The sequence below is a fragment of the Protopterus annectens genome, chromosome 14.part0 (genome assembly GCF_019279795.1).
Source record: "Protopterus annectens isolate FY-2018-M chromosome 14.part0, PAN1.0, whole genome shotgun sequence".
Lineage (NCBI taxonomy): Eukaryota > Metazoa > Chordata > Ceratodontiformes > Protopteridae > Protopterus > Protopterus annectens.
Window position 1 is genome coordinate 965,956,604 of NC_056748.1, and position 26,368 is coordinate 965,982,971.

Here is a 26,368-nt window from a genome sequence, read left to right on the forward strand (position 1 = left end):
TGCAGTTTGAATCTTTGCTACAATCACAACAACACGGTTTAGGTTATGGTTTGATGAACATTCAGACTTGCTACGTTTTACCATTCATCTGTATCTTACAACATGTCAGCACAGATACTGACAGATATGCAGCAGCATACATGAACACATGTGAATACTGACAGAGACATTATGTCCTAGTATTCATTACCTCTGCACCCAGATGTTCTTTTGGTGAAGTTACAAAACTGCTGGCAGAACCCAGTTGCATATTTTGCCCACCTTGCCCATGAGAAAGATAAAAATGCACTTAAACTTTCACAAGCCTGAACCGTATTGTAACCCACAATTTATATTTTAAAGACAGTTTCTGTGTAAAAGGTATACATTTTTCTGTGTTATACCTTGCTTGATTGTACCTAGCTGTGTACACTGCATGTATGTATGTATGTATCTGTCTATCTATGGTCTCTGTATTGTACAGTTTATATGTATGTGCCAAGTTTGCATGAGTACATACTCATGGAACTTTTCTCCAAAGGCCTCCATTGAAAAAGGGACTAGACTCGGACCAGTTGGACTACCCTGGTCAATAAATAGAAATAAATTATTAAATAAATAAAACAGAAATATAAATAATAAATGAGCAACTAATTTAGAATGAGTAATGAATATTTTTCTAAACTAAAAGTACAGTGCACAACTGTTGTCCTAGGGTATCCTAGTCATATTTCCTTAAAAATGTAGAAATGTCATTAAGGAATGAAAGGTTCTGCATTACAGGATTTCTCTTTGTTCTAAAAAAATTTGATAAAGGACTCACCAATTTTATATATCATCTTGTATTTTCTCGCAAACATTTTAGCAAAAAGAGATGGATACAGTACCTGCTATAGTGGAAAGACTTAGAACTCTGCATGTGGATTCCAGAAGGGTCCAGAACATTTTATACTTCATTTTATCCAGATTCTAGCTTCTTTTTGATCAGCTTATAAAGTCATGTATTGCATTTTATAGATGAATATAAAATTCTTTAAGCAAATTATGCTGCGGCCTTTGCTTTGTTCAATTCCTCTACATTAGAAGAAGCAGGAGTTCAAGGCTGCTCAGCACCCAGACTTAGGATTCTGCAGTGATGTATAAAGCAACAAACTTTCAGAGTTTACAGTAAACAGCTCTGGCAAAACTCAACCAGTTCATTTTGTTTCTGTCGTATTTGCTCCAAGGTGACTTTACTGTTCAACTTCCTCAATACAACAGGCTCTGCTTCTTTGGCGTAGATGTACACTAGTTTAATGATTACCTTGGAATAATGTAATTATAACTTAGCCTCTAGTCCTGTAAAAAAAAAAAGTATTGCTTTCTTTTGTTTTCAATCTCATCACAGAAATCAGATTAGAGCAGTAATTACACTTTTTTATGCAGAGAAAAAATTTCACTTTGCAAACTTTGGGAGATGGGGGAGGGGTTGTTAGCCCATAAGGGTACAGCTTTTAGACTGAGCCCCCTGCCTTGTTCAAACATTAATGATACTGATGAAATTATTATTAAAACTAAGCCATGACAAGCCCACTTCTAATCCGATCACTGCATGTTGGAACCTTGAAGTGTTTGAACCATGTAGATAATTATTAACCATTTTGCCTCTGTTTTGAATTGTTCTGAAATTATGCACTGTGAAACTCATTCATGAGTAAGTTACTATCTATCTGAAATCAAACATGCTTCATTGTTTATCCAACAGAACAATGGTGAACCAGTTTGCTTTTTTCACCTTCAAATGAAGCAACAAATGATACTTGACATGAAGAACAATAGCAGACCACAAGACTCCAGAAAATACAGCTTTGGTTTTGGTTCTCATTGTCTGAGCTACAAATGTATTAGTGTTACTTTTCTTTGAACTGATATAAAACTCACTACAATGAATTCACATGTTCATCCTTGGGGCTGGGAGAAGGTACTACATAAAACAAAAAGGAATTTGTCTCATGCTGCAAGAGTGAATTAATCAGTTTTGCTACAGAAGTCCAGAGCCTACAGCAAACTGTTTTTGCAACATGTACTTGCACAAAATTCAGAGGACACATGACAATTGTGATTGTGCATATACCGTGTGTATAAGGCATCACAGTGAGGAAAAAAAGTAGCACAGTGCTTGCACTTAATGTTAGGCTATGTCTCAATCATATTTTCTGAAAGGATTTGTTTTATGCTTATAGTAATTCTAAAGGTGATAGTGCATATACTGTAGCATGCCACTTTTATGGAACTGCAAGTTTTAAGAGCAAGTTAATGGAAGCAATTCAGGTCACCTGAATTTTTAAGGTAAAAAATATGACACACTCTGCAACATTAATTACAGAGGTTAAGTTAGAAATGCTTATTTATGTTAAATTTGCATTTTAATTCCATTGGTTAGGTGAATGAGTATGTGGGTCATACATTGCCTTTTTTGTTATTGCACCCACTTCTTTCCTTTGCAGATCAGAATTTATTTATTTATTGATGTATTTATTTATTTATTTATGCATGTGACAGTTGTTAGCCAGATAAGTGAACTGGTCTGAGGACCCTTTTCAGCCATGACCTGGGCCATGTAGGCAGGAACAATACAATCGAAATACATACTGATAAAATATATTACAATAAGATACAAACAGATTTCAAAAACTGTAAGTAAAAAATATAGATAAAACAAATTACAAAAGATGCAAGTAGATTAAATTATTCATAAAGGTGCAAAAAGTACTGTCAATAAAAGGTTAAAATGTTTGAAAGTTGATGCTAAGAAATGAAAAGAATATTATTTTTGTTAAAGTTGATATATGTAGGGTGTGCAAATAGTCAGATTTACTAATGTAACGTATTACATTAGAAAGTGCTTTGCAATATGTGGTAGAGATGCCTCAATATAATGCAGATAATTAACTACAAAATAATATAAAAGAAAGTATTTAGTGTAATGTTGAGACCTTACCCCACCACATTTTTCTAGCATGTTTTGTAGTTGGTGTACAGCTAGAAAAGGTGGTCAAAGTAGTAAGAAGAGGAATATAGAAATGGGTATTAGTCAGAGATGGAACCAGTACTAGGGAATCTAGGTAGCTGCCTAGGGCCCACTGGATAGGGGCTGCCACAAAACATACATTTCTTCTTCTTCCCTTTAAGAACACATGCAGAGTGTGTCCTTAATAGTATCTGTGCATATGTCTTTAGTATGACACACACACACACACACACACACACACACACACACACACACACACACACACACACACACACACGCACACACACGCACACACACACACACATATTTAAACTTTGGAGCAGAGCACGAATTTTTAAGACACAAGCGTGGATTATTAGAGCTATTTCTGAATTTAGACAAACACTGTGTTTATATGTGTGTGGAAAGCCCCATTTAGGAAGTGCATGCTGGTTAACTTATTCAGGTTCAAACCCTGTACCTTGAATACAGGACCCCAGAGCCTGAATCTTCTACACCAACTGCAAAACTGTCTTTAGTGAGTGCACTTCAAGGAATGTTGAGTTTCAATGCATTTTCAAAGTATTGTGAGTTTCTGAGCATTTGCAAGGACTGTTGAGTTTCTGTGCATTTTCAAAGACTGTTGACTTTTTGTGTATTTTCATGGAATGTTTAGTCTCTGTGCATTTTCTAGGAATGTTGAGTTTCAAGTGAAGAGAAGTTTACTGCTGCTCATTCTAAGTCTGCTTTCAGTGTGTAACTGTTTTAACAAATGGTCATCGTCAGTGTTTGTGCTATAAATTTTTAAAAGCAGTACTAGTAGCACAACAGGTGGCATACTTGCATTTGGTGCAGGGTGCTGTGTGTTCTACTCCCACTTCATGTAGATGGAGTGCTCATACTGCAGTTCCTGTTTTAAGTCAAGTCAAGTCAAGTCAAAATTTATTTATATAGCACCTTACAGACATAAAATGCCACCAAAGTGCTTTACAAAACAAAAATCAAAAAACAATAAATAACATATAAAATTAAAATTAACTAAAAATAAACAAATAACATAAAACAAAACAACATTAACAGTCATTTCACCTCATTAAAGGCCAATTCATAAAAATAAGTTTTAAGATTTTGCTTAAAAATTGTCACAGAAGAAGACTGTCGAATATATAATGGAAGCTCATTCCAAAGTTTTGGAGCTGCAACTGAAAAAGCTCTATCACCCCTCATCTTTAGTCGTACCCGGGGAACCACAAGTAGAGACAGATCTTCTGACCGAAGTGACCGATTGGGAACATAAGCATGGAGTATATCTGCCAAATATGCTGGCGCCAGACCATTTAAAGCTTTAAAGACCAATAACAAAATTTTAAAACGAATCCTGAAAAAAACAGGTAACCAATGTAATGCCGCCAATACAGGCATTACATGATCAAACTTTCGTTTGCCCTCCAAGAATTTCCCAGCAGCATTTTGAACAAGCTGCAAACGGGCTAAAGCACCTTGACTCACTCCAAATAAAATAGAGTTACAATAATCAAGCCGTGAGGTTATAAATGCATGTACAACAACTTCAAGATCACCTTTAGACAAGAATGGTTTTACCTTAGCCAAGCGCCTTAACAGATAAAAAGAAGATGACACCACCCCATTTATATGTCCCCTAAAACAAAGATCTTTATCCATCTTCACTCCCAAATTTACAACAGAATCCTTCAAATAAGAAGTTAATTCACCACAGTCCACCATAGAAAAATCAGCATGGCGACTAGGACTAAAAAGTACTACTTCTGTCTTCCCTTCATTCAAACTCAAAAAGTTTTCTACCATCCATAACTTAACCTCACACAAACAATCCAACACCTTTGAAATTGAGCAACCATCAGCCTCATCCAAAGGTAAATATAATTGACAATCATCAGCATATAAGTGAAAATCAATACCATGTTTACGTAGTATATCGCCCAAAGGCGAAATAAACACAGAAAACAATAAAGGTCCCAATATTGAACCCTGCGAAACACCCCAAGGAAGATGGGCAAAATCATATGTAAATCTGCCCATCTGAACACACACCATTCTATTTAGAAGGTAAGATTGGAACCAATTTAAAGCCAAGCCTGTAATTCCCACATAATGCTCAAGACGATGCAACAATATTTCATGATCCACTGTATCAAAGGCAGCTGTTAAATCCAACAAAACAAGCAATACAAATTTTCCACTATCAGTGATAAGAAAAACATCATTTAAAACCTTTAGCAAAGCTGTCTCAGTACTATGCATAGGTTTAAAACCAGATTGAAAGTTTTCCAAAAAATTATTTTCATTTAGAAAATCTAACAACTGGCCATAGACACATCTCTCCATCACTTTACTTAAAAAAGGAAGCTTAGAGATTGGCCTATAATTAGACAATACAGATGCATCAAGCCCAGGTTTCTTTAATAATGGATGAATGATTGCTCTTTTAAAATCAGTAGGCACAACCTCAGAAACCAAGCTGGTGTTAATTATTTCTAACAAAACTGGAGCTACTGTTGAAAACACATCCTTCAAAACTCTAGGAGGTAAAATATCCTCAGGAGAACCACTAAGCTTAACTTCAGACATCAAGTTAGTTAAATCAGCCAAAGTTATTGGCTGAAAAACACACAGCTTCTCCGAAACGGACAAAAAAGTATCCGGCAAAGAACATGCAGATACAACCAATCTCAACCTCAAAACCTTGTCCAAAAAAAATTTAAAAACTCATTGCACACTGTAGTTGATGCCTGAACTGGAAAATAATCTTGTGCATTAAGAACAGAATCAATTACATCATACAAAACCCGTGGGTTATGAGAATTTTCATTAACAAGATTAGAATAATATGTCCTCTTTGCAGATAATACAACATCCTGGTAAACCTTCCAACTTTCCCGAAAGGCAGTTAAGAACAGATGAAGTTTGTTCTTTTTCCACTGCCTTTCACACCTCCTACATTCCCATCTTGCAGCTCTAGTAGTGTCCATTGACCACCAATTTACCACGGAACTGTTCTTCTTCTTTTAAGGGAGTGTGGAGGTGCTGCACTCCTGAGTGTGTCCTCCTTTGGATGAGATGTCTAGTGACTATGAACCTGTAGCCAGACAGACCTCCCCTATTGCAATATTACCTGCTTACAATGTTTTTTAAATGTAACATGGGCAGTTTGTTCTTCAAGGACAGCAGGCACTGACTTTGTAATTTGTACATGAAACACTGAAATGTAAACATATTTTCTAGTCACAACCTCTTCATTTGTTATAAATATCTTTAATATGGAAATATTTCTCCCCTTAATCTGGTAGAGTTACAAGCTTTGCAGTGAAACTTATATGTTTAATTTAATTTTAAGGATTAAACTCTGCTGTACCTGGGTAACTGATGTGACTGATTGTTTTTGGCTGTGCAGTTGTTCTTGGGTCAGTAGCTGTCTTGTTTCCCTTTGCTTTATTTCCATATGCTAGTTCCCACCTAGTGTATCCCATGTCCTTTTCTTTCTAATCACTTCTCCATTCCTATAGATATGTTCTGCCCTGATTCCCTGTTGTTGTAGTTTGTCCTGTCCTTCCTAGTAATCACCACTAACAGTCAGCCAAAGCACGTAAATATCCCTGCAGGGAACGGTGCCATTTTTAAATTGCTTTAAGCCCTGATATATGGCTGCATTGATGGTGTCTCCAGTAGTGCACTCACCAAGTATGTTTGCTATGCCTACTTTTTTTTTTTTTTTTAAACTAAGGCTGTCAAACAACATGACTTATATGAAGTGAATACATTAATAGCAGTTTCTCTGTTTCGTACTGAAACTTGGTGTAGGAATAACACAGCATGTGCATTGCTGTCAGTGACTACAGCACTTTGATAATCTATAGGTGCATAGGCTGGCTGTATTCTTACTCTCATTGCTGTAAGACCTAGTCATTTTACAATGTATATGACTGGCTAGATTTCTACTCTTATTACTAGAAGTCCTAGTCATTTCTTTTAATGTAAAATCATATACTGTATATGTGACTACGTTGCTGAACATACTGTAATTGGTTACACACTGATGTTAATCACTAATGTACATTATGGTCTCTGGACCTTATTTTCAAGTCTATTGTCATTTTAAATGCTATGGTTTATGTTATGTAAGTAGACCCATGTTAGGTTGTCTGCTTTGAAATTTTCATGTGTAAATATTGATGACAGATACTCTAAGTTAATATTATACCTGTTCTTAATGTAGTTATTATACTGATATATACTTGTTCTTAATTTACTTTACTTATCTATGCACACATACTGTTTTCCTAGATTGATTGTAGTTATTGCTTCAACAAAGCTGATAGCTTGATGGATGAACCTTACTGTAACACGGCTCTGTTTAGAATAGTTGAAATAAATATATCTTGCAGCATTTTTAGCCTGTGTCTTCTTTCTAACCTCTATTCTGCCTTCTAAACTGTATCTCTAGTCACTATTTCCATACTGCAAAGAGTAACATTTCTAATTCTTTGTCTTGTTTCTTTTGCAGTTTCCTGTTAAAAAATAGCATGAGGCATCCTATCAAGTATTTATCTGTCTGCAATGTCGTGCTCTGCCAAACGATACTTGCAACCATGAACCCCTCAAGAGGCAATATTCTGCTGTGTGTGATGGACTTTTTTCATATCGCTCTGCTTGTGTGGCAATAATTTGATTAGGGTTTTACTTAGGGAGTGCACACTACTGGAGCCCCCCCCCCCTTAATCTGGTAGAGATACAAGCTTTGCAGTGAAACTTATATGTTTAACTTAATTTAAAGGATTAAACTCTGCCATACCTGAGTAACTGATGTGACGGATGTTTTTGGCTATGCAGTTCTGCTTGGCTCAGCCTCGTTCCATTCCTCTACCCTACCCCCATTCCCAACCACCCCAAAGCACTCATATTTACATTTAACAAACCACGCTCACTCAACTTGTCCTAGCAATCAATATCCAGACCAATTAACTACCTTGGTAACAATACTACACCCAGTTGTTGCCCATACCTTACTACTCCATCTAATTAAAAAACAGTATTATCACATTTATGACCTACCAACTACTACTACCACAAGCCTTATTCCCCAACTAACTTTAGACACCACACAACATAACTACCTCTACCTCTTTGTATAATACTTACTAAATAACTTATCCACTGAACTGCCTTAGTAATGAAACTGGTACTGTTACATGTTATGTTGTTTATGTTACTTATAGTGGCTGCCCACTTAGCCTATTATTTTCAATTAGCTTCTCTCTATGTTACTCATAAAACTACATTTATCCACTATCCATACTTACATAACACTAACTTCTTAATATCCCCAGCTGTCTTAAACATTACCAAATCACAGCTAATACTCACAAGCTAACTTACCTAAAACATAATTCAAAAAGCTCCCTTTTCAAACATTCTAAAGATATATTAAAACTTCTACAGATACTAGTAACTACCACTACAAAACTTATAATTAGTGGTGACATACATCAAAACCCAGATTCAAGAAACAACACCACTTCTCACCCCAAACACAAAATATATTTAATCTACCAGTCAATGCCTCTGATTTACTATTTCAAAATCTTAGAAGTGTAGTCAATAAGGTCCAAGAACTGCATGCCACTATTTCCCTTTACTCCCCAGATATCGCTACCTTAACAGAGACTGGCTGAAAGCACACATTACAGGTAATGAAATTGTGCCACCTACAGCATTACAGCATTATAGAAAGAAAAAAAAGAAGTGGAGTTCTAGCCATACTATTCAAGAACAAACTGACACTGTTACCACTTAATTTTACAATAACAAACCTAAATAACATTGACATCTTACCAACTAAGCTACAAGTTAACCATAACAAGTATATAACCATTACAGCCATTTATGTCTCACCCAGCAACAATATCTCTACAATAGAATACATTCTCTAGTCTATATCAAAGTCCATAGCTCAAGAAACTATCATTATGGGTGATTTAAATATAGACTGGACAACTTGTAATTCATACAACCCCAGCAATCATATCAACCTCTATGGCTTTACACAACTTATCCAAACTCCAACTAGGATAGACAAAAAATCTAAAAAACAATCAATACTAAATTGGATGCTGACAAACAAACCACGCCTCTACCAACATGCTGGCTGTCTACCAGATAGCCTCAGTGACCATATGCCATTAAGGCAATATGTCAATCCTATCAAAAATACCCCTTTCTACCAAATCCGTAGTAAAAAAAAAAAACTTCAATACCAAACACTTAATAAGTATACTGACAATATGTAACTAGTCCCTACTTAAGAACCTTCCCTTAGACAATGCAGTAGAATATTTTAATACCACCTTCCTCAACCTTCTTAACAGCTTATCCCTTCCTAGAATAGTTTGCAGAAAGGCTAATTGTACACCATGGCTAACTGAGAAAAACTAGAGCCCTCCTTAAGCTAAGGGACAAGACTTGGCAATTATGGCGCACTTGTAAAACCCATAATTGCAATAGCGAGCAAATCTGCTAATAATATGTCCACATTAAGAGATGAAAAGTTAAAAATTTTAAAGTCACCTTGGAAGTTGTGAATCAGTCTAAGTTCTTCCGATCCTTTCTCTATTGCTTTCTCTGTTGATATGGCTTGTTTGAAACATTGCAAAACACCCTGGGGAGACTTGCCTCAGGTTGTAGCCTGAGGCTTGTTTCCAAAAATTTTGATTACTGTTAGTATTTCCTCCGCTACGTGACTGCTGGTTAATTCTTCCTCCCCTTGTAATTGGTATAAAACCATTTTCCCCTTCCTCAGGTCATCTTCCACAGATATCTTGTTGACTAATGTTCAGCTGGTCCCTACTATTTATGTTGGATTGTTGACCCGAGTCTGTAGCTCCTCCCTCCAGTTTGCCCTGTTCATGACGGGTTCTAGTCAGGGAGGTGGGAGGTTTCAGGTATGCTTACCCAGGTTATATGCCTCCCTGTCTCTGTTCAATTTTTTGATTTTAGTGGACTTAAATTTGCCCAAATATTGGTCTATGCTTGTGAAACTTCTCTCGTATTCGAATTTATAACGAGAGAATTCAACATCACCTTTCATTTTTTCATCCAGTGCTGTAGCTTCCTTAATTAATAGGTCCTCTGAAAGTTGGTAATGTTTTCTCATTAAGTCGAGCAATTCCAAAAGGGCAAACGTTTATGCCAGCCAGGAGAGCTTTGTTCGCTGACACAGTTATCGATCTAAAACTGTTCACTAGAAAATTAAATTTTGGGTGTTTATTTGGTCAAGAAAACATAGTAGATAAACCATTCTACTTATCTAGTACATACTGCCCCTCATTACATCCCACATTAGGGCTTTTTGAATGGATCTGTGAATTAGATTTTAACAAACTTATTAACTCACATAAGCAGGATAAAATAGGTTGCAAAATGTTATTAAGGCAGAAAAACAAGCACTCTCCTTATTACAAGAAGCACAAGTTAGAGTGATGCAACCAGACAAGGGGGGTATATTAGTGATAATGGACAAAGACGACTATGTTGTGAGGATGGAAAAAATAATAACTACTGAAGCATATGTGGAGGTGTCCAAGAACTAATTAAATATAGCTTATGGTAGAATTCGTTCAAGTTTGGAAGAATTGTTTATAGACGCTAGGATTGATCCTAGTATATATAATTATTTGAGTATGCCAGCACCTAGGATTCCAATCTTGTTTGGCATACCAAAGATCCATAAATGCATTCACGACGCCCCTATGAGGCCTTTGGTAGATGCTAGAAATAGCATCACCTATCCATGTATCAAGTATATTGATCATTGTCTTAAAAAATATGTTAAGCAGTAAACACAGATTTGTAAGGACTCATGGTCATTTTTGACCAGTCTGCAGAATTTAGTGTACAATAACAACTTAAACTTCCTCACAACAGACGTCAAAGATTTATATACATTCATCCCTCATGTTGAAGGTATTGAATGGTTTAGTTTCTTACTCCAAGATCTGGGGGTTTCCAATTCCCAAATTACCTTACTGGGTGAATTGTTGGACATGGTCCTGTCCAACAATTACATTACATTTAATAAAAAATTTTTCATGCAGGAAACAGGTGTGGCAATGGGTTCCCCTTCTGGCGCAAGTTTTGCCAACCTAGTGGTGGCTTATTAGGAAAGAGAATTCATCCAAAATGTACCCCATATTGCAGAAAAGATCCACTATTACACGCTTTTCCTTGACGATATTCTTATGTTAGTGGAAGGAGATGAAAAAGAAGCATTTGAGTTGGTGTCATATTTTAACAACACAACTGATTTTTTATGATTCACCTACACATTTAATAGAGAAAGAATAGCCTATTTGGATGTAGATTTAAGAAAAAAACCCTTAACATCTGTTACATGGCTGGAATCTTCAGGAAAGATACTTATTCAAATGCCTTTCTTCATTTCAGTAGTTGTCACCCTCTTTTTCAAAAACGTTCAGTAGTAAAGGGACAGTGAGGACGGCAGGAATGGTTACCACTGATGTAGACTTTCTTTTGGAGTGTGACAAACTAGAGGATATGTTTGTTAAAAGAGGGTACCCAACTTACTTGTCAAAGACTTAATAGTTGAAGTCAAAGACAAGAGATCCAGGGGTGTGTATAAACCGTTATTGAGGGGAGATCAAGGGAACGAGTTTCACAACACTAGTCTAAGTGAGATCTCGAACCCAAGCAATCCAACAAGGCTGGTGAGTTTCATCACTACTTTCAGTACGGATGGATATGAAATTGTGAATACCATTAACAAAAACTGGGACCTGATAAAATCTGATTACCCTTTATACCTTAAACTTAAGGGTCCCTCCAAAGTAGTATTTAAAAGAGGATACAATTTAAAAAAATCTATTGCAAACCGATAGAAGTGTATCAAATTCTTTCAATAGGAGAGGAATGTGGAAATGTAACATGTGTTCCTACTGTTCCCACATTGATATAGGCCAACGTTTCCATATGAGGAAGACTAGTTATAAACTTTATCAGAAGTTTGATTGTAGCTCTAAGGGAGTAATATATGTAGCTCAGTGCAAAATGTGTCCCACCTTCTACATTGGTAAAACCGATAGGAAATTGAAGGAGAGGATTTCTGAGCATTTGTACAGTATCTGGACAGCAAACTAAGATAATGCTTTAACTAGACATGTACAAAACGTTCCATTACATTCCTTTAAATTCAGAGCAATAGACAGTTGTATTGCAGATGGGAGGGGTGGGCCGACATCTCTACTATTAGAAAGAGCAGAATTGTTGTGGCAATTACGAATCCATGCATGTTCCCATCCGGGTGTGAGTGAAAAGTACTCTATGGCTTGTATATTAAAGCTTAAGAGCCTCATAAGGTAATTTTGGGTTCACATTAGTATCAATGGATTTATACACTAAGTCATCTTGATTGCTTTTTCATAACATCTGGGTCTATATGTACCCATTAAATTATGTTTATTGTCATTGTTGTGGTTGTGTTCAGCACCTGAATACTTAGGTGTATGAGGGAATTCTTATAGGGTTATGTTAACTGTGGGGGGGGGGTACACTTTTAGCAGAAAACACATTGCTAAGTTTTACTTAATGTGTTTTATTTAACGTGTTTTGACACGTGTCACTAAGTAAATAAATGTGACATGGACTGACTTTATTAATTGTATATATTTCATCACACTTTATACATTTTATACATTTCAGATTATGAATTTTATATACTACAGCTTATTTGATATGGAAATTAATTAATGCAGAATTTTATTTATTAATTACATTTTATTTATTAATTAATCTTTAACCTGATGGTTTCAACCCTACTATATTAACTGAATTCAAGTTTATTGATGTTGGTATTTCATCATACATATTTTTGACAGTTGAAGGTTTACATTTTCATACTTTTGAGATTATCATCTCCTAGTAACTGTGTTTATATCTACTGAGTACTTTAAATAGTACAGTGGAAGCTGTGCACCAGTAATATAGTCGCACAGTTAGGTAGGTGTATGTATATTTATAGTGTGTATATATATATATATATATATATATATATATATATATATATATATATATATATATAGTGATTTTGATATTTATGAGTATAGTTAAATATATATAAATACCGTTGTTTTTAGCTACATAAAATATATATGTTGTTTATACATATATTATTTTTTGTAGTTACTTGCTGTATATTTACATTTTATTGGTGCTAGTAACAAATTTGTATAAAACACTAATGAGTTAACTGGTATTAACGGGAGTACCATAGACTTTATTAGGAGAAGCTGATTGGAGGTTGGGTGGTTGGAAATCCTGTTATCTTATTGAAACATGGTTTTATGTTATTGAAATGTGGTTTCATTTTATTAAATGTGGTTCTAATTGATAGTGATTTTATGTCTGAAGACGTCTTGCTATTTTTCTTGTTAGTTTTCAAGCTGATAGAATATAGTTAGTGTGTTTATCTTTTTAAACATTATGGGCCAAATTCAAAAAGGTTATAATGAGGTGTAAGCCTTATGTTCACCTCACGGTAACCATTTCTGATTCATAGATAGTACTACCATGGTGCTACAACAAGGAAACGTGCAGCTCTGTGGTGGGCTCTCTGCAGCTTTCTGCAAATGCTAATGAGGCATTATCTGGGAGTGGACAACATTAATTTCGTATGTATTCTCTATAAGCGCTTCACAATAAATCTTTTCTCCTGTGAGCAATATTTGGCAGTTATCTTTTGGCTCTCATAACTTCATTTTCAACATTGCTGAGTGGAAGGCATCCTCCGACCCATTTTTCTTGGACTATTAGAACTACTGTCAATACCAATCAGTTTAAAAATTCCCTTAAAAGTTTCCTAACTGACTCTTGGCTATGTACCCGTACTGTGCAGGCGAAGGGGCAAGATCAGCTGCTCCTGCTGTTCCTGCTGTGATTCACTACTAGCTATACTTAGGCTTATTTAACGTTGTGTAAATTTATCTTGGTTACTATTGTAAGTGACCCATACACACTGCATCTCTGTAAAATTGTCTTCAGCAATATGTATATTGTCAGAAAAAGATATTGACTATATTCTACAATTTTGTAACAACAGATTTTTATGTACTTTTGTTACATGTGGAGCTTTTCTCCCTGAGCCTCCACTGAAAATGGGTCTTCACACAGTCGGACTCTCCCGGTAACCAAATGTAAAATAAATACATTTAGATGATTTTTACTTCTGCCAAGATTGTGCATATTGACTGATATTGGTAGATTGCAATTACAGAAATATGAGTGGCCTTTTGTGGTTGAAATGTTCTGTAATGGATAGTTCTGTCATTATTGGTTCATAGATTTTGTATCATTGCTTGCTGGAAAAATGTTCAAACCTAAAAATTTAAAACACACAATGCAGTCAGGGTAGTGTATCAAAGAATGCATGCATGTATGCATGGTCCAAAAAATGTGTGCAAAGAGCCAGTGGTTTGAAAACAGCCCAAAGGAAAACTTAACCTGCCAGTGGACAGCTACATTTTCTTTAAATGTAGGTTTCAATGCCATTTCAATGAATATGATTTTCAAGGGGAGAGAAGCTTACTGTTCATAGTAAGTCTGTTTTCATTATGAGATTGTATTGTTTAGCAAATGGCTATCTGTGTTTGTACTATAAAATTTGAAATAAAAGTTTTAAATATCTCTAATCATTGTAGAAGTAAAAAAGAAAATAGCATGCACACTGACAGGTTTGAACAGTGTTTATGGTAACTGGGGAGAAACAGCCAAGTAATGGGACAAGAGAATGGCTGCGAGGGGCCTGGTCCATTACACTGCCTAGGGCCCCATTCGCCCATGATCCAGCTCTGGTAGTAGGTACATAAAAATTACAGAGTAGAAGTGTGTGGAAGGGGTTAATAAGTGCTCTAGCCTGTATCTGTAAAGCAGTTAGTATGCAGGAGTATGCACATGGTTACAGATGGCAGGAGACATCCTGCGTTAGTAAGAGATAGATTCAAAAATCCACCTCAGGATCAGGTCAACAATAGTGCACTTACAGAAGGACAATCCAGTCTTGTACTAGGTATAGATGCATCAGGTTATTCAAAGTAGTAGGAACCGCTGTTCTGTGCAGTAGAGAACATAGAAGGGGAAAGTAGGGGGGGAATAAGTTATAGGGAAGGCAGTGTGTATATATTACTTTGACTTTGATAAGGGGGAGTGAACATTAAAATGAGTATAGCCTAGCCCCTCACATAATTGAAACAATTAAACAATTGGGCTGGAAGGTAAAATAATGAGAGCCAAGTCAGAAGGACTGCTGAGAGACCAGGGTTTATATCGACATACCAAATATAGTTCAGAAAAGCAGCATCAAGTGAGAAACTCTGTCTTGTCAGTTACATGGTGAGTGTATTAAAGTCATTTTAATAATAATAAAAATGAATGCAAGCCTGTTATAAAAATACTTTGTACCAAATTCACAAACAAGATGTATAATTTATGCAATAGGTTATCAGAAGCATGCATTTAATTATGATAAAATGCATTGCAACTCTTAAATGGAGCACTGAATAGATGGGACTAAGAAATCACTAGTACAAAGGGATGTTTTCTGGAAGGGGAGTATGTTGACAATAGACTACAAACACCAGCCTATGAATGGCAGCTGAAATCGGCAATACTAATAGCTGCATAGCAACAGAATCTGGGGCTACTAACAACAGCAATAAAACACCAAAACGGTAGAGCAGGCAGCAGCAAGTCAGCCATACATGGAATCCACAGCAACAAAAACTGTCATTCAAGAGTGAGTAGGAGAAGAGCTTAGAGTGGAGGTTTCTGTGTTTCAAAATGGCATTTGTCTGCTACACTCACAGGTGCCTGAATGTAGCGGGAGTACAAGACAAACAGAAAGTCCCATATAATAGCACTCAAAAGCTAAAGATATCAAAATGTAGAAAACAGCGAGGGAAAGGATAACTGCAGTTAGAACTCTTATTTTTAATTGTAGAAACACATCAGTATTAAGGGGAAAAAAACTATTTGGGTTTAATGGGAAAACGTCAATCAAGATGTGATGTAGGAACGGCTAAAGATAGATGAATTTAATCTATAAGATGAAAGGTCAGTGCCAGCTTAGGATAACAGACTGCCTACACTTGGTTCACAAAGTCTATAGAGAAAGATGGAAGTGCAGATAAATGTAGGCTCTGCAGTAGAGGACTGGAAACAATTGGGCATTCTGCTGCTCACTGTTATATGCTCATGGTTGACGGTCTATGTATTCAATGGCACAATAAAGATTTATGTTAATTTATGTTAATTTCTCTCTTTTTTGTGTTAAAATGCTATGTTCATGTAAGAAGTATTTAAATATATTTAAACTCATTTAAATAAGCCCATGTATAGATGTTTTGCCCTGCAATTATAAATGTACACCATGTGTAACTTAAATGTGGAGCTTTTCTCCCCAGGCCTCCCCTGAAAATGGACTTTACCCAGTTGGACTTTTTCCACTCAACAAAGACAAATAAATAAAAATAGTCAAACTCTGACATCTACATTTGCAGGTACTACAGATTACAATTTTATGTCAGATTAGATTACAGATGTGGATCTTGTGCAGTTTTGTAAGTTGATAAAAGACAAAACACCACAGCCACCGAGCCCAAATAAATCCAAGTCCAAGGGAAGAGCTGACAATTGGCTTTACGTGAAAGGTTTATTTTATAATGCTAACAACAACACGTTTTCGTCTTCAACTTCAACAATGGATAGGGAAAGTATAAAGCACAATTGTTTTTTATAGTATGTGTTATGTTGATAAAGTTGAAGACGAAAACGTGTTGTTGTTAGCGTTATAAAATAAACCTTTCACGTAAAGCCAATTGTCAGCTCTTCCCTTGGACTTGGATTTATTTGGGCTCGGTGGCTGTGGTGTTTTGTCTTTTATCAGTTTTATTCCTTGCCACTTGCTGCTTGATTTTGGTCAGTTTTGTAAGTTACAGGAAATTAATTCCTGTTGCTTTTTCTTCATCTTGCAAGTTCTGCTTATTAAATAACATTTCACCCTTCCACACTGGTTCTGTGAAATTCATTTTTCCAGTGTTGTTTATTACATGCAAAAATATTTTGCACTGACAAAAGGACAACTAAACAAAGAAGAAATACTTAGAAACCATATGCGCGGGTGTGGCAGCACAGACACTGAAATGAGACAGACTAGGTGAATGAATGACTGTCTATACTCAAATATTACAGTTATATTTTGTTTTTGGCTAAAGTGATTGAAAGCTTGCAAGAAGATTCAGGTGTTGTCCAGAGTACTGGTTTTATTTTACTTTTGGCGTTATTATGTTTTTTAGAATTCACACTGAACTTGTGACTCTGAACAGAGCTACTTGCACATTACCTGGGGCAGCATTAGTAGACAGTGTAGATCACAGGTATATGCTAGGCTAATGACTGCTAGGGCCCTTATAAGCCTAGCCAAGTATCCCAAATGTGGCCAACAAAATATGACATCATATATCCATCAAAGACATAGCCACCAGACCATGGGCGAATTATCGATTACCCATCCAAGTTGTGCTTAAAATAGGGAGGAACTCTGCTCCAAATGGATGGGGGGCCTGTTCCAGAGAATGTGAATTCTCTGAGAAACATATCTGTATCTCTAACATGTCCTGTTTATGACACAAGCAAAATTTTGGTCTTTTAATGTAATAGTTCTGATGCTGTTTGTTTTGCAGATGTGGAAATGTTAATCAGAACAAGGTCATATGGCAATCAAAGAGTAAAGAGACAAGGCTTTTAAGTGATCAGCCTGTGCTTCTGCTGTGTATTCTGCTGTGATACACTAGTTTTTTGGGGTTTTTTTTAGTTTCTTTGAAGGGTATGCTACATTTTAGATGCTTTAACTAAACAAATGGTTAATTTACCTATCATAGAATTGCAGGTTGTATGGGCGGCCACGGTGGTGCAGCGGTTAGCATTGCCACCTCACAGCAAGAGGTTCTCTGGCTCGATTCTCGGCTAGGGTGCCTTCTGTGCGGAGTCTGCATGTCCTCCCTGTGGTCACGTGGGTTTTCTCCAGGTGCTCCGGTTTCCTCCCACATCCCAAAGACATGCAGTAGGTAGATTGGACACTCTAAATTGGCCCTAGGTGTGAGTGTGTGTGTCTTCTGTGGAAGGTTGGCAATTCGACACCGTAAAACTCCACTGCCAATCATGAGCAGACAGATGATCTGCTGTGGCGACCCCTAACCGGGAAAAAGCCAGAAGAAGAAGAATTGCAGGTTGTGTAGCTTCAAGTTTTGTCTATAGAATGAATTTATTTCACATCCTTTGTATTTGCATTTTATGAACACATGATATTTTCTGTTTTGACATATCCTATCTTATGAGGAATAAATAGTACAGAGCTCAAATGTCTTTGTTATAGGGCAAACAGACTTCATTTCAAGTGAAGTAATTGTTATAGTATACATTTTATACAATGCATTTGCATGATATATGCAAATTTTGATAATGTCATATACAGTATTATAAGGGTGTCACAACAGGAGAACGCTTGTCTTTGGTGCTGAAAAATCAGAAGGTTGTGGGCTCTATACATCCCCACCACAGGTATAGGGACTAAATTTCAGTACTGACACTACAGTGCAACAGAAGCATAAGGGGCTGCTGCCCTCTCAAGTACATCATCATTGGATGAGATTTTAAAGCAATGCCACAGTTGTTGCAACAGAAGCATAAGGGGCTGCTGCACTCTCGAGTATGTCATCCATTGGATGAGATGTTAAAGCAATGCCATAGCTGCCTGATGTGGTGGTAGCTCACGTCATGCATTGGATGAGATGTTAAAGCAATGCCACAGCTGCCTGACATTATGGTAGCTCTGGTGGATGTAAAATATCCCACAAGACCTATTGAAAAGAGTAGGGCATGTTCCTTGATGCCCTGGCCAAATTTCCCCTAGTATTATAAACCTACTATAACCCCACATTGGCTATCCCCTGAAAATAGATCATTAGCCTAGTGGGTCTGACACTGTCAGCAAAGAATAAATAAATATTCACAAATGTGATACACCCAATAACTTTGTTTGCTGCTGACTACAGTTTGTTTTATTTATAAGAATTGGTCTACACTGTATCATCCCAGCCACTGGGGATGCACAAGCCGGAGCATTTCTTTGTGTCAGTCCCAAGCCCATATAAATGGGGAGGGTTGCATCAGGAAGTGCATCCGGCGTAACATTTTGCCAAATCATACATGCAGACAACAGTACAAATATACATACTGGATCGGTCGAGGCCTGGGTTAACAATGGCCACCACCAGTAATGTTGGCCAACAGGGTGCTGGCAGAAATTGGGCTACTGTTGGCCGAAGGAGGAGAAGAGGGGGAAAGCATGCCCGAAAACAGGTAAAGGCTAGGACTGTGATAGTGAGGGTCGGAACTTTGAATGTTGGCAGTATGTCTGGTATAGGGAGAGAGCTAGCTGATATGATGGACCGAAGGAAGGTTGGTATATTGTGTGTGCAAGAGACCAGCTGGAAGGGGAGCAAGGCTAGGTGTATTGGAGGTGGGTTCAAATTGTTTTATCATGGTGTGGACGGGAGGAGAAATGGCGTAGGGGTTATCCTGAAGGAACAGTATGCTAAAAGTGTTTTGGAAGTGAAAAGAGTGTTGGATAGAGTGATGTTTATGAAGCTGGAAATTGATGGTGTAATGATGAATGTAGTTAGTGCATATACTCCACAAGTTGGGTGTGCGATGGATGAGAAAGAAAACATTTTGGAGTGAGTTGGATGAAGTAGTGATGACTGTACCCAAGGGTGAGAGACTGGTGACTGATGCAGATTTCAATGAGCATGTTGGTGAAGGGAACAGAGGGGATGAAAAAGTGATGGGTAGGTATGGTGTTAAGCAAAGGAATGCAGAAGGTAGTGGATTTTGAAAAAAGGATGGACATGGCTGTGATGAATACATATTTTAACAAGAGGGAGGAGCATAGGGTGACATACAAGAGTGGAGGAAGATGCACACAGGTGGATTATATCTTATGTAGAAGGGCCAGTCTGAAGGAAATTGGTGACTGTAAAGTGGTGGCAGGGGAAAGTGTAGTTAGGCAGCATAGTATGGTGGTTTGTAGGATGACATTGGTGATCAAGAAGAGGAGATGAGTGTGAGGGCAGCCCCAAGGATCAAATGGTGGAAATTGAAAAAGGGTAACTGTGAGGTGAAGTTCAGGGAAGAGTTAAGACAGGCACTGGGTGGCAGTGAAGACTTACTGAATAGCTGGGTAACTACAGCAGAGCTAGTAAGAGAGATGGCTAGAAAGGTGCTTGGTGTGACATCTGGAAAGAGGAAGGAGGACAAGGAGACCTGGTGGTGGAATGAGGAAGTACAGGAGAGTATGCAGAGAAAGAGGTTGGCGAAGAAGAAGTGGGATTGTCAGAGAGATGAAGAAAGTAGACAAGAGTATAAGGAGATGAGGTGCATGGCAAAGAGAGAGGTGGTGAAGGCTAAGGATAAGGCATATGAAGAGTTGTATGAAATGTTGGACACTAAGGAGGGAGAAAAGGACCTGTACCAATTGGCTAGACAGAGGGACCGAGCTAAGATGTGCAGCAGGTAAGGGTGATAAAGGATAATGAGGGAAATGTACTCACAAGCGAGGAGAGTGTGTTGAGCAGATGGAAAGAGTACTTTGAGGGGTTGATGAATGAAGAGAATGAGAGGGAGAGAAGGTTGGATGATGTGCGGATAGTGAATCATAAAGTGCAGTGGATTAGCAAGGAGGAAGTAAGGATAGCTATGAAGAGGATGAAGAATGAAAATGCTGTTGGACCGGATGACATACCTGTGGAAGCATGGAGGTGTTTAGGTGAAATGGCAGTGGAGTTTTTAACTAGATTGTTTAATGAAATCTTGGAAAGTGAGAGGATGCCTGAGGAATGGAGAAAAAGTGTTTTGGTACCGATTTTTATGAAATAGGGTGGTGTGCACAGCTATAGTAACTACAGATAGATTAAACTGATCAGTCACAGCATGAAGTTATGGGAAAGAGTGGTAGAAGGCAGGTTAAGAAGGGAGTTGATGATTAGTGATCAGCAGTATGGTTTCATGTCAGGAAAGAGCACTACAGATGCAATGTTTGCACTGAGAGTGTTGATGTAGAAGTACAGAGAAGGTCAGAAGGAGTTGCATTGTGTCTTTGTAGACTTAGAGAAAGCATATGACAGGGTGCCTAGAGAGGAGCTGTGGTATTGTATGAGGAAGTTGGGAGTGTCAGAGAAGTATGTAAGAGTGGTACAGGATATGTACGAGGGTAGTGTGACAGAGGTGAGGTCTGCAGTGGGAGTGATGGATGCGTTTAAGGTGGAGGTGGGATTTCATCAAGGATCAGCTCTGAGCCCTTTCTTATTTGCAGTGGTGATTGACAGGTTGACAGACGAGATCAGACAGAAGTCCCAGTGGACTACGATGCTTGCAGATGACATTGTGATCTGTATTGAGGTGGGATTGCATCAAGGATCAGCTCTGAGCCCTTTCTTATTTGCAATGGTGATTGACAGGTTGACAGACGAGATCAGACAGGAGTCCCAGTGGACTACGATGCTTGCAGATGACATTGTGATCTGTATTGAGAGTAGGGAACAGGTGGAGGAGACCCTGGAGAGGTGGAGATATTCTCTAGAGAGAAGAGGAATGAGGAATAAGACAGAATATATGTGTGTGAATGAGAGGGAGGATAGAGGAATGGTGGGGATGCAGGAAGTAGAGGTGGTGAAGGTGGAGGAGTTTAAATACTTGGGATCAACGGTTCAGAGTAACGGTGAGTGTGGAAGAGAGGTGATGAAGAGTGTACAGGCAGGATGGAGTGGGTGGAGAAGAGTGTCAGGAGGTCTACAAGAGGGTAGTGAGACCAGCTATGTTATATGGGTTGGAGACAGTGACATTGACAAAAAGGCAAGAGTCAGAGCTTGACGTGGCAGAGTTGAAAATGTTAAGATTTGCACTGGGTGTGACGAGGATGGACAGGATTAGGAATAAGTATATTAGAGGGTCAGCCCAGGTTGGAAGGTTTGGAGACAAAGCCAGAGAGGCAAGATTACGTTGGTTTGGATATGTGCTGAGGAGGGATGCAAAGTATATTGGGAAAAAGATGCTAAGGATGAAGCTGCCACATAACAGGAAAAGAGGAAGGCCTAAGATAAGGTTTATGGATGTGGTGAGAGAGGACATGCAGGTGGTTGGTGTGACAGAGCAAGATCCAGAGGACAGGAAGAAATGGAAACAGTTGATCTGCTGTGACGACCCCTAGTGGGAGCAGCCGAAAGAAGAAGAAGAAGGCCTACACTGTATCAAGCCTGTTCAAAATTACCCATTTTGTATAACAATTCTTTACTTAATACTCAAATTTCCACGTGTTATTTTTCCATGGCACAGCTCATGACCAAAATTAGGATTTGTGCCAGCTCATTACACAGGGTAACAAAAGATAAAAGGAAATGAACAGTCACTTTTCCTGAAGACTTCATGCACAGGCACCTACAAACCTTTCAATAAAAAGCAAAGAAAAGTTATTATACTCTTTAGTAGGGTATATTCCAATTTTCTTAGAATGTGTGGAGAATGTCCAAATGTTGAATACCAGTGGTTTCAGTGTTTATAGGTGTGAACGTTAAGGACTAATTCTCAGTACTGGTTTTACTTTACCCTTCCTTTCTCTCAGTCCCCCCACCCTCAAAAGACACAGCAGCCTGATTTACTGAGTCCTAACCTCAAATATTAAACTTCCCCCTTTTCAAATTAGCTGCTAGTCTTACTAATGTACATTAGCTAAGCTTTACTTTCTTTTAATCTCTTTTTCCATAGGTCTAACTGCAGTTTACCTAAAAATCCCTACAGACCTATTTTTCAAATGTGTGCAGTAAGTCTACTTAAAAGGATTGTATTTAGATAAACTAACTGTATAAACCCTTATCTCTGTATTTCTTACAAAATTACTGCTGTAAATGATTATCAGCTACCTATATGTAAACGATCATCAGCTGCCTATATGTCAATAGGAGTGCCTTTGTGACTTTGTAAGTTACACTCCCACATGTAAATGTAAAGATCACTGTACATTATTATGTCAAATGTTTTTACTTTGTGGAGTTTTTCTCCCCAGGCCTCCTCTGAAAATGGGTTTCCTGATCCAGTCGGACTTTCCCCAGTTAACAAATGTCAAATAAATAAATAAAGATATGGAGAAACTATTAGGTGTGTCTGCATAAAGGTATATATGGCTAGGCATTTTATGGTCTTTGTGATCAATTGCCGAGTATTGTTTATATGTTCCTATTAATGTGCACTGCATTTTCACAGTGCTATGGAAACTTGCATTAATTCAGTACATCATCAGGGCAATGTTCTATAATTTGTCTAAATAATATATTTTCACCCCATCACATTTGTCATCCTTTCACAATCAAACCAGGAATCCACAGGATCTGCCTTTTAACCCCTTTTTGTACACTCTTCACTCACTCCTTTAAGGTAAATTTGTTTCACATAATACACTACTATATGTTGATGTATGCTAATTTGATAAGTGTCAACAACTGATTGGCACCTACTATAAATATTGTAGAAACACCTGCTACAAATATATGTCTGCTTCAATACCAGCTGGGTCTCTGTATCAATTAAGAAGCAGTCCGTGATATTTCACTCTCCAGAAGTTCACCAGTCCCATCCAATTGGCTCATTGTGGCAAGCTATTTAACCTAGGAACATGGCTAGATGCCATCCTAAAAGTTAGTGCATGTATGTATTAGGTAGTAACAAAAACTAAAGCACTCCTACAAAAGTCGGTAACTTGTTGACCAGAGAAAAAGAACAGATCTCAGTAAAGGTGTATTACTAACCATGTTATAATACACCTTCCCCAATCAGTAGCTCAGTCAGGAACTCAGCAAAAAGTAATCACCACTGATTTTCTGGAGAAAGCACTCTAGTTACTTAATGTTACACATAACAGCTATTAGTTTGCCAACTGCTGCATTTAAAGCATTGTTCCTGTCTGATGGAAATACAATGTGACACACAAGAGCCATCAACAGCTGTTTTTCTGACTGTAGAAATAGATACATCATTACAGTACTAAACCTTCTAAACCACTGAGTAAATAAGGTAGGAAAAATGGGCATATGACAATGAAAACTTTAATAAAAGCAATGCTGAAAATGAAGTTAACTCTTACATCTCAATAATCCCTCTACTGGATAGAAGACTTAATCAAACTCCTGTCACTACTAAAGTAATGGGGCATTCTCTGTTTTTGCAGTAATAATTTGAAGTCATCACTTAGCAAAGCAAACTGCAGCAGAGAGCTACCATTTGTCTTTTAGGAGAGTACCCCTCTAATCATCATGTCATTCTGGCCAAGCTGAGGGACTGCTCACTCTTGTTTTACTGCTAAACATTGTTACTAATATTATTAGTTAAGTTGTCTACTGCCTGACAAATGATTTTATCTCCTATGCAATCTTTTGTTCTTATGTTGTATGTACACAACTTGTTTGCATTTATTCCTGTAACACGATTGTGGCTAAAAAAGGGCCTGTGGGTTCCAACCCAGTCACCTGTAAACTAAAATATAATTAATCTATAAAAAATATTAAGCTGCTATCCAGTGTCATCCCTTTTTTCTCCAGTACTAGTTTCTGCACGCTTCATACTGAATTTCAAAAATAAGTTTTTTTTTCCAAGATACAACCATCTTGTCCTTCTAAGACAGTATGATGTGCATTAACATTGAAACAGAAAAGCTATCTTATGCGCTTATTTATTCATTTATTTTCTAATTGTAACTGGTTAAGTAGAGTAACTGGGATGTACACGATAATGAAGACAGTAAGGTCTTATGCACAAAGTACAGTCTGATCTAACTCTATGACCATTTTATAGAAATAGGATATTGTAATAAGGTATTTAAGTGGTCAGGGATGAAAAACAATCGAGCAATGTCTTAAGCAGCTTTGGTAATTTAGTTACAGGGATTTGAATTTAAGTACAGTCACATTTCCTAAACATAATAATTAAGTCATTAAACATCATACTTACGTATATGCTGAAAAGAGAATATGTTCATATGTTCTTGATTCAAGTTTGTATTTATCTTTTTGTTTAAAAAACAGAATTCCACATTTTAGATTATCTCTGTTTCTGAACACAATAGATATGGACTGCCCTAGGAAAAAAACATGCAAAGCGAAGGAAAAAACACACTGTTGGAATAAACAAGAAAAGATTGCTTTCCTTTCCCATGAAAAAGACTGGTATCTTGCTGAATGCGTGATCTGAATACATGCTGTTAGCATACTAACTTGTGCATTCATGTTGCAGGGGAAACAATAGCCTGTTCCCATGGAGAATTTTGGACTGTCATACAATTAATGGTTGACTCCTGGAACAGTGAACTTGATACAAAAAAAAACAGTCCTACATCTATTTCATTTTTTCTAATATCTGCAGTGCAAATAATTTTGCATGAGGCAAGGAAATTAAGCTAAGAAAAGCAGTGCGATGCTATGAAGAATTAAAATACAGTTTGGTTAATTCCTCTAGTTTATGTGTATTCAGACTTTGAAAATGTGTGGGGATCAGGAATCAGAATAAATAAACTTTTCTACTGAATGCTAATATTTAACTAGACAATGTAAAAATAACTGCCCAAAATATTTTTTGGCATTCATTTGAACCAGTATCTACTGACCAGTGGTTTATGACAATATTGTTTCCTGTTTCCAGATATACTGACACAATCATTACAATTGTGTTTTGGGATACAATTGTAAGCATAAATGTTGTAGCTACCATTTCATGGAACTTTGAAAGCCAGTTAACTAAGGACCAAATGTGAATAGTATTGAAGCCAATGATCTAATGAGTGAATCACCCACTGAATAAGTTTCATTTCGCTTCAATGACTGGAATACCTAGAGAAGGTGAAATAGAGTGCCTATTAGCAAAGTATTACTTTCTTCCATTCTACAGGTAAAAGTGAGTGATTAACTCAGAATATATATTTACTGAAGAATCGTGTACAACAATTATTTATTAAAGTTGTTTTGGTGAGATAGTACCAAGGGATAAGGGAATGATCCCCCCCCCCCCCAGGTCTGCTTGCATAATGTGAGAATGCAAGTGACTTAACCCTAAATGTCCCTATAGCTGACTCGGAAAAGAAACATTTTTATCTTATGGATTTTAAATTATTAGTAAATGAATACAATAAATAAATAAAAGTTATATAAATAGAAACTAAACCCATTGTTACTACTTGTAGTTAAAGTCTTGTTTTGACAG

At 37.2% G+C, this 26,368-nt stretch overlaps 1 protein-coding gene across 3 annotated transcripts in view; it reads right to left on the reverse strand.

Moving 5' to 3' along the window:
- The window catches only part of TMEM72 (transmembrane protein 72), a 238,527-nt gene extending 213,180 nt beyond the window's left edge, over nucleotides 1-25,347 (reverse strand). For 2 of the 3 annotated variants that reach the window (XM_044056764.1, XM_044056762.1), the window contains exons 1-2: nucleotides 25,124-25,347; nucleotides 867-1,317 (exon numbers count right to left, since the gene is read on the reverse strand). In XM_044056764.1, coding sequence (XP_043912699.1) covers nucleotides 867-936 — 70 coding nt within the window. In that variant the 5' untranslated portion in view covers nucleotides 937-1,317; nucleotides 25,124-25,347. The remainder of the gene's footprint in view (nucleotides 1-866; nucleotides 1,318-25,123) is intronic. The other variant, XM_044056763.1, reaches the window with a different exon arrangement.
- Between the last annotated feature and the right edge of the window lie 1,021 nt (nucleotides 25,348-26,368).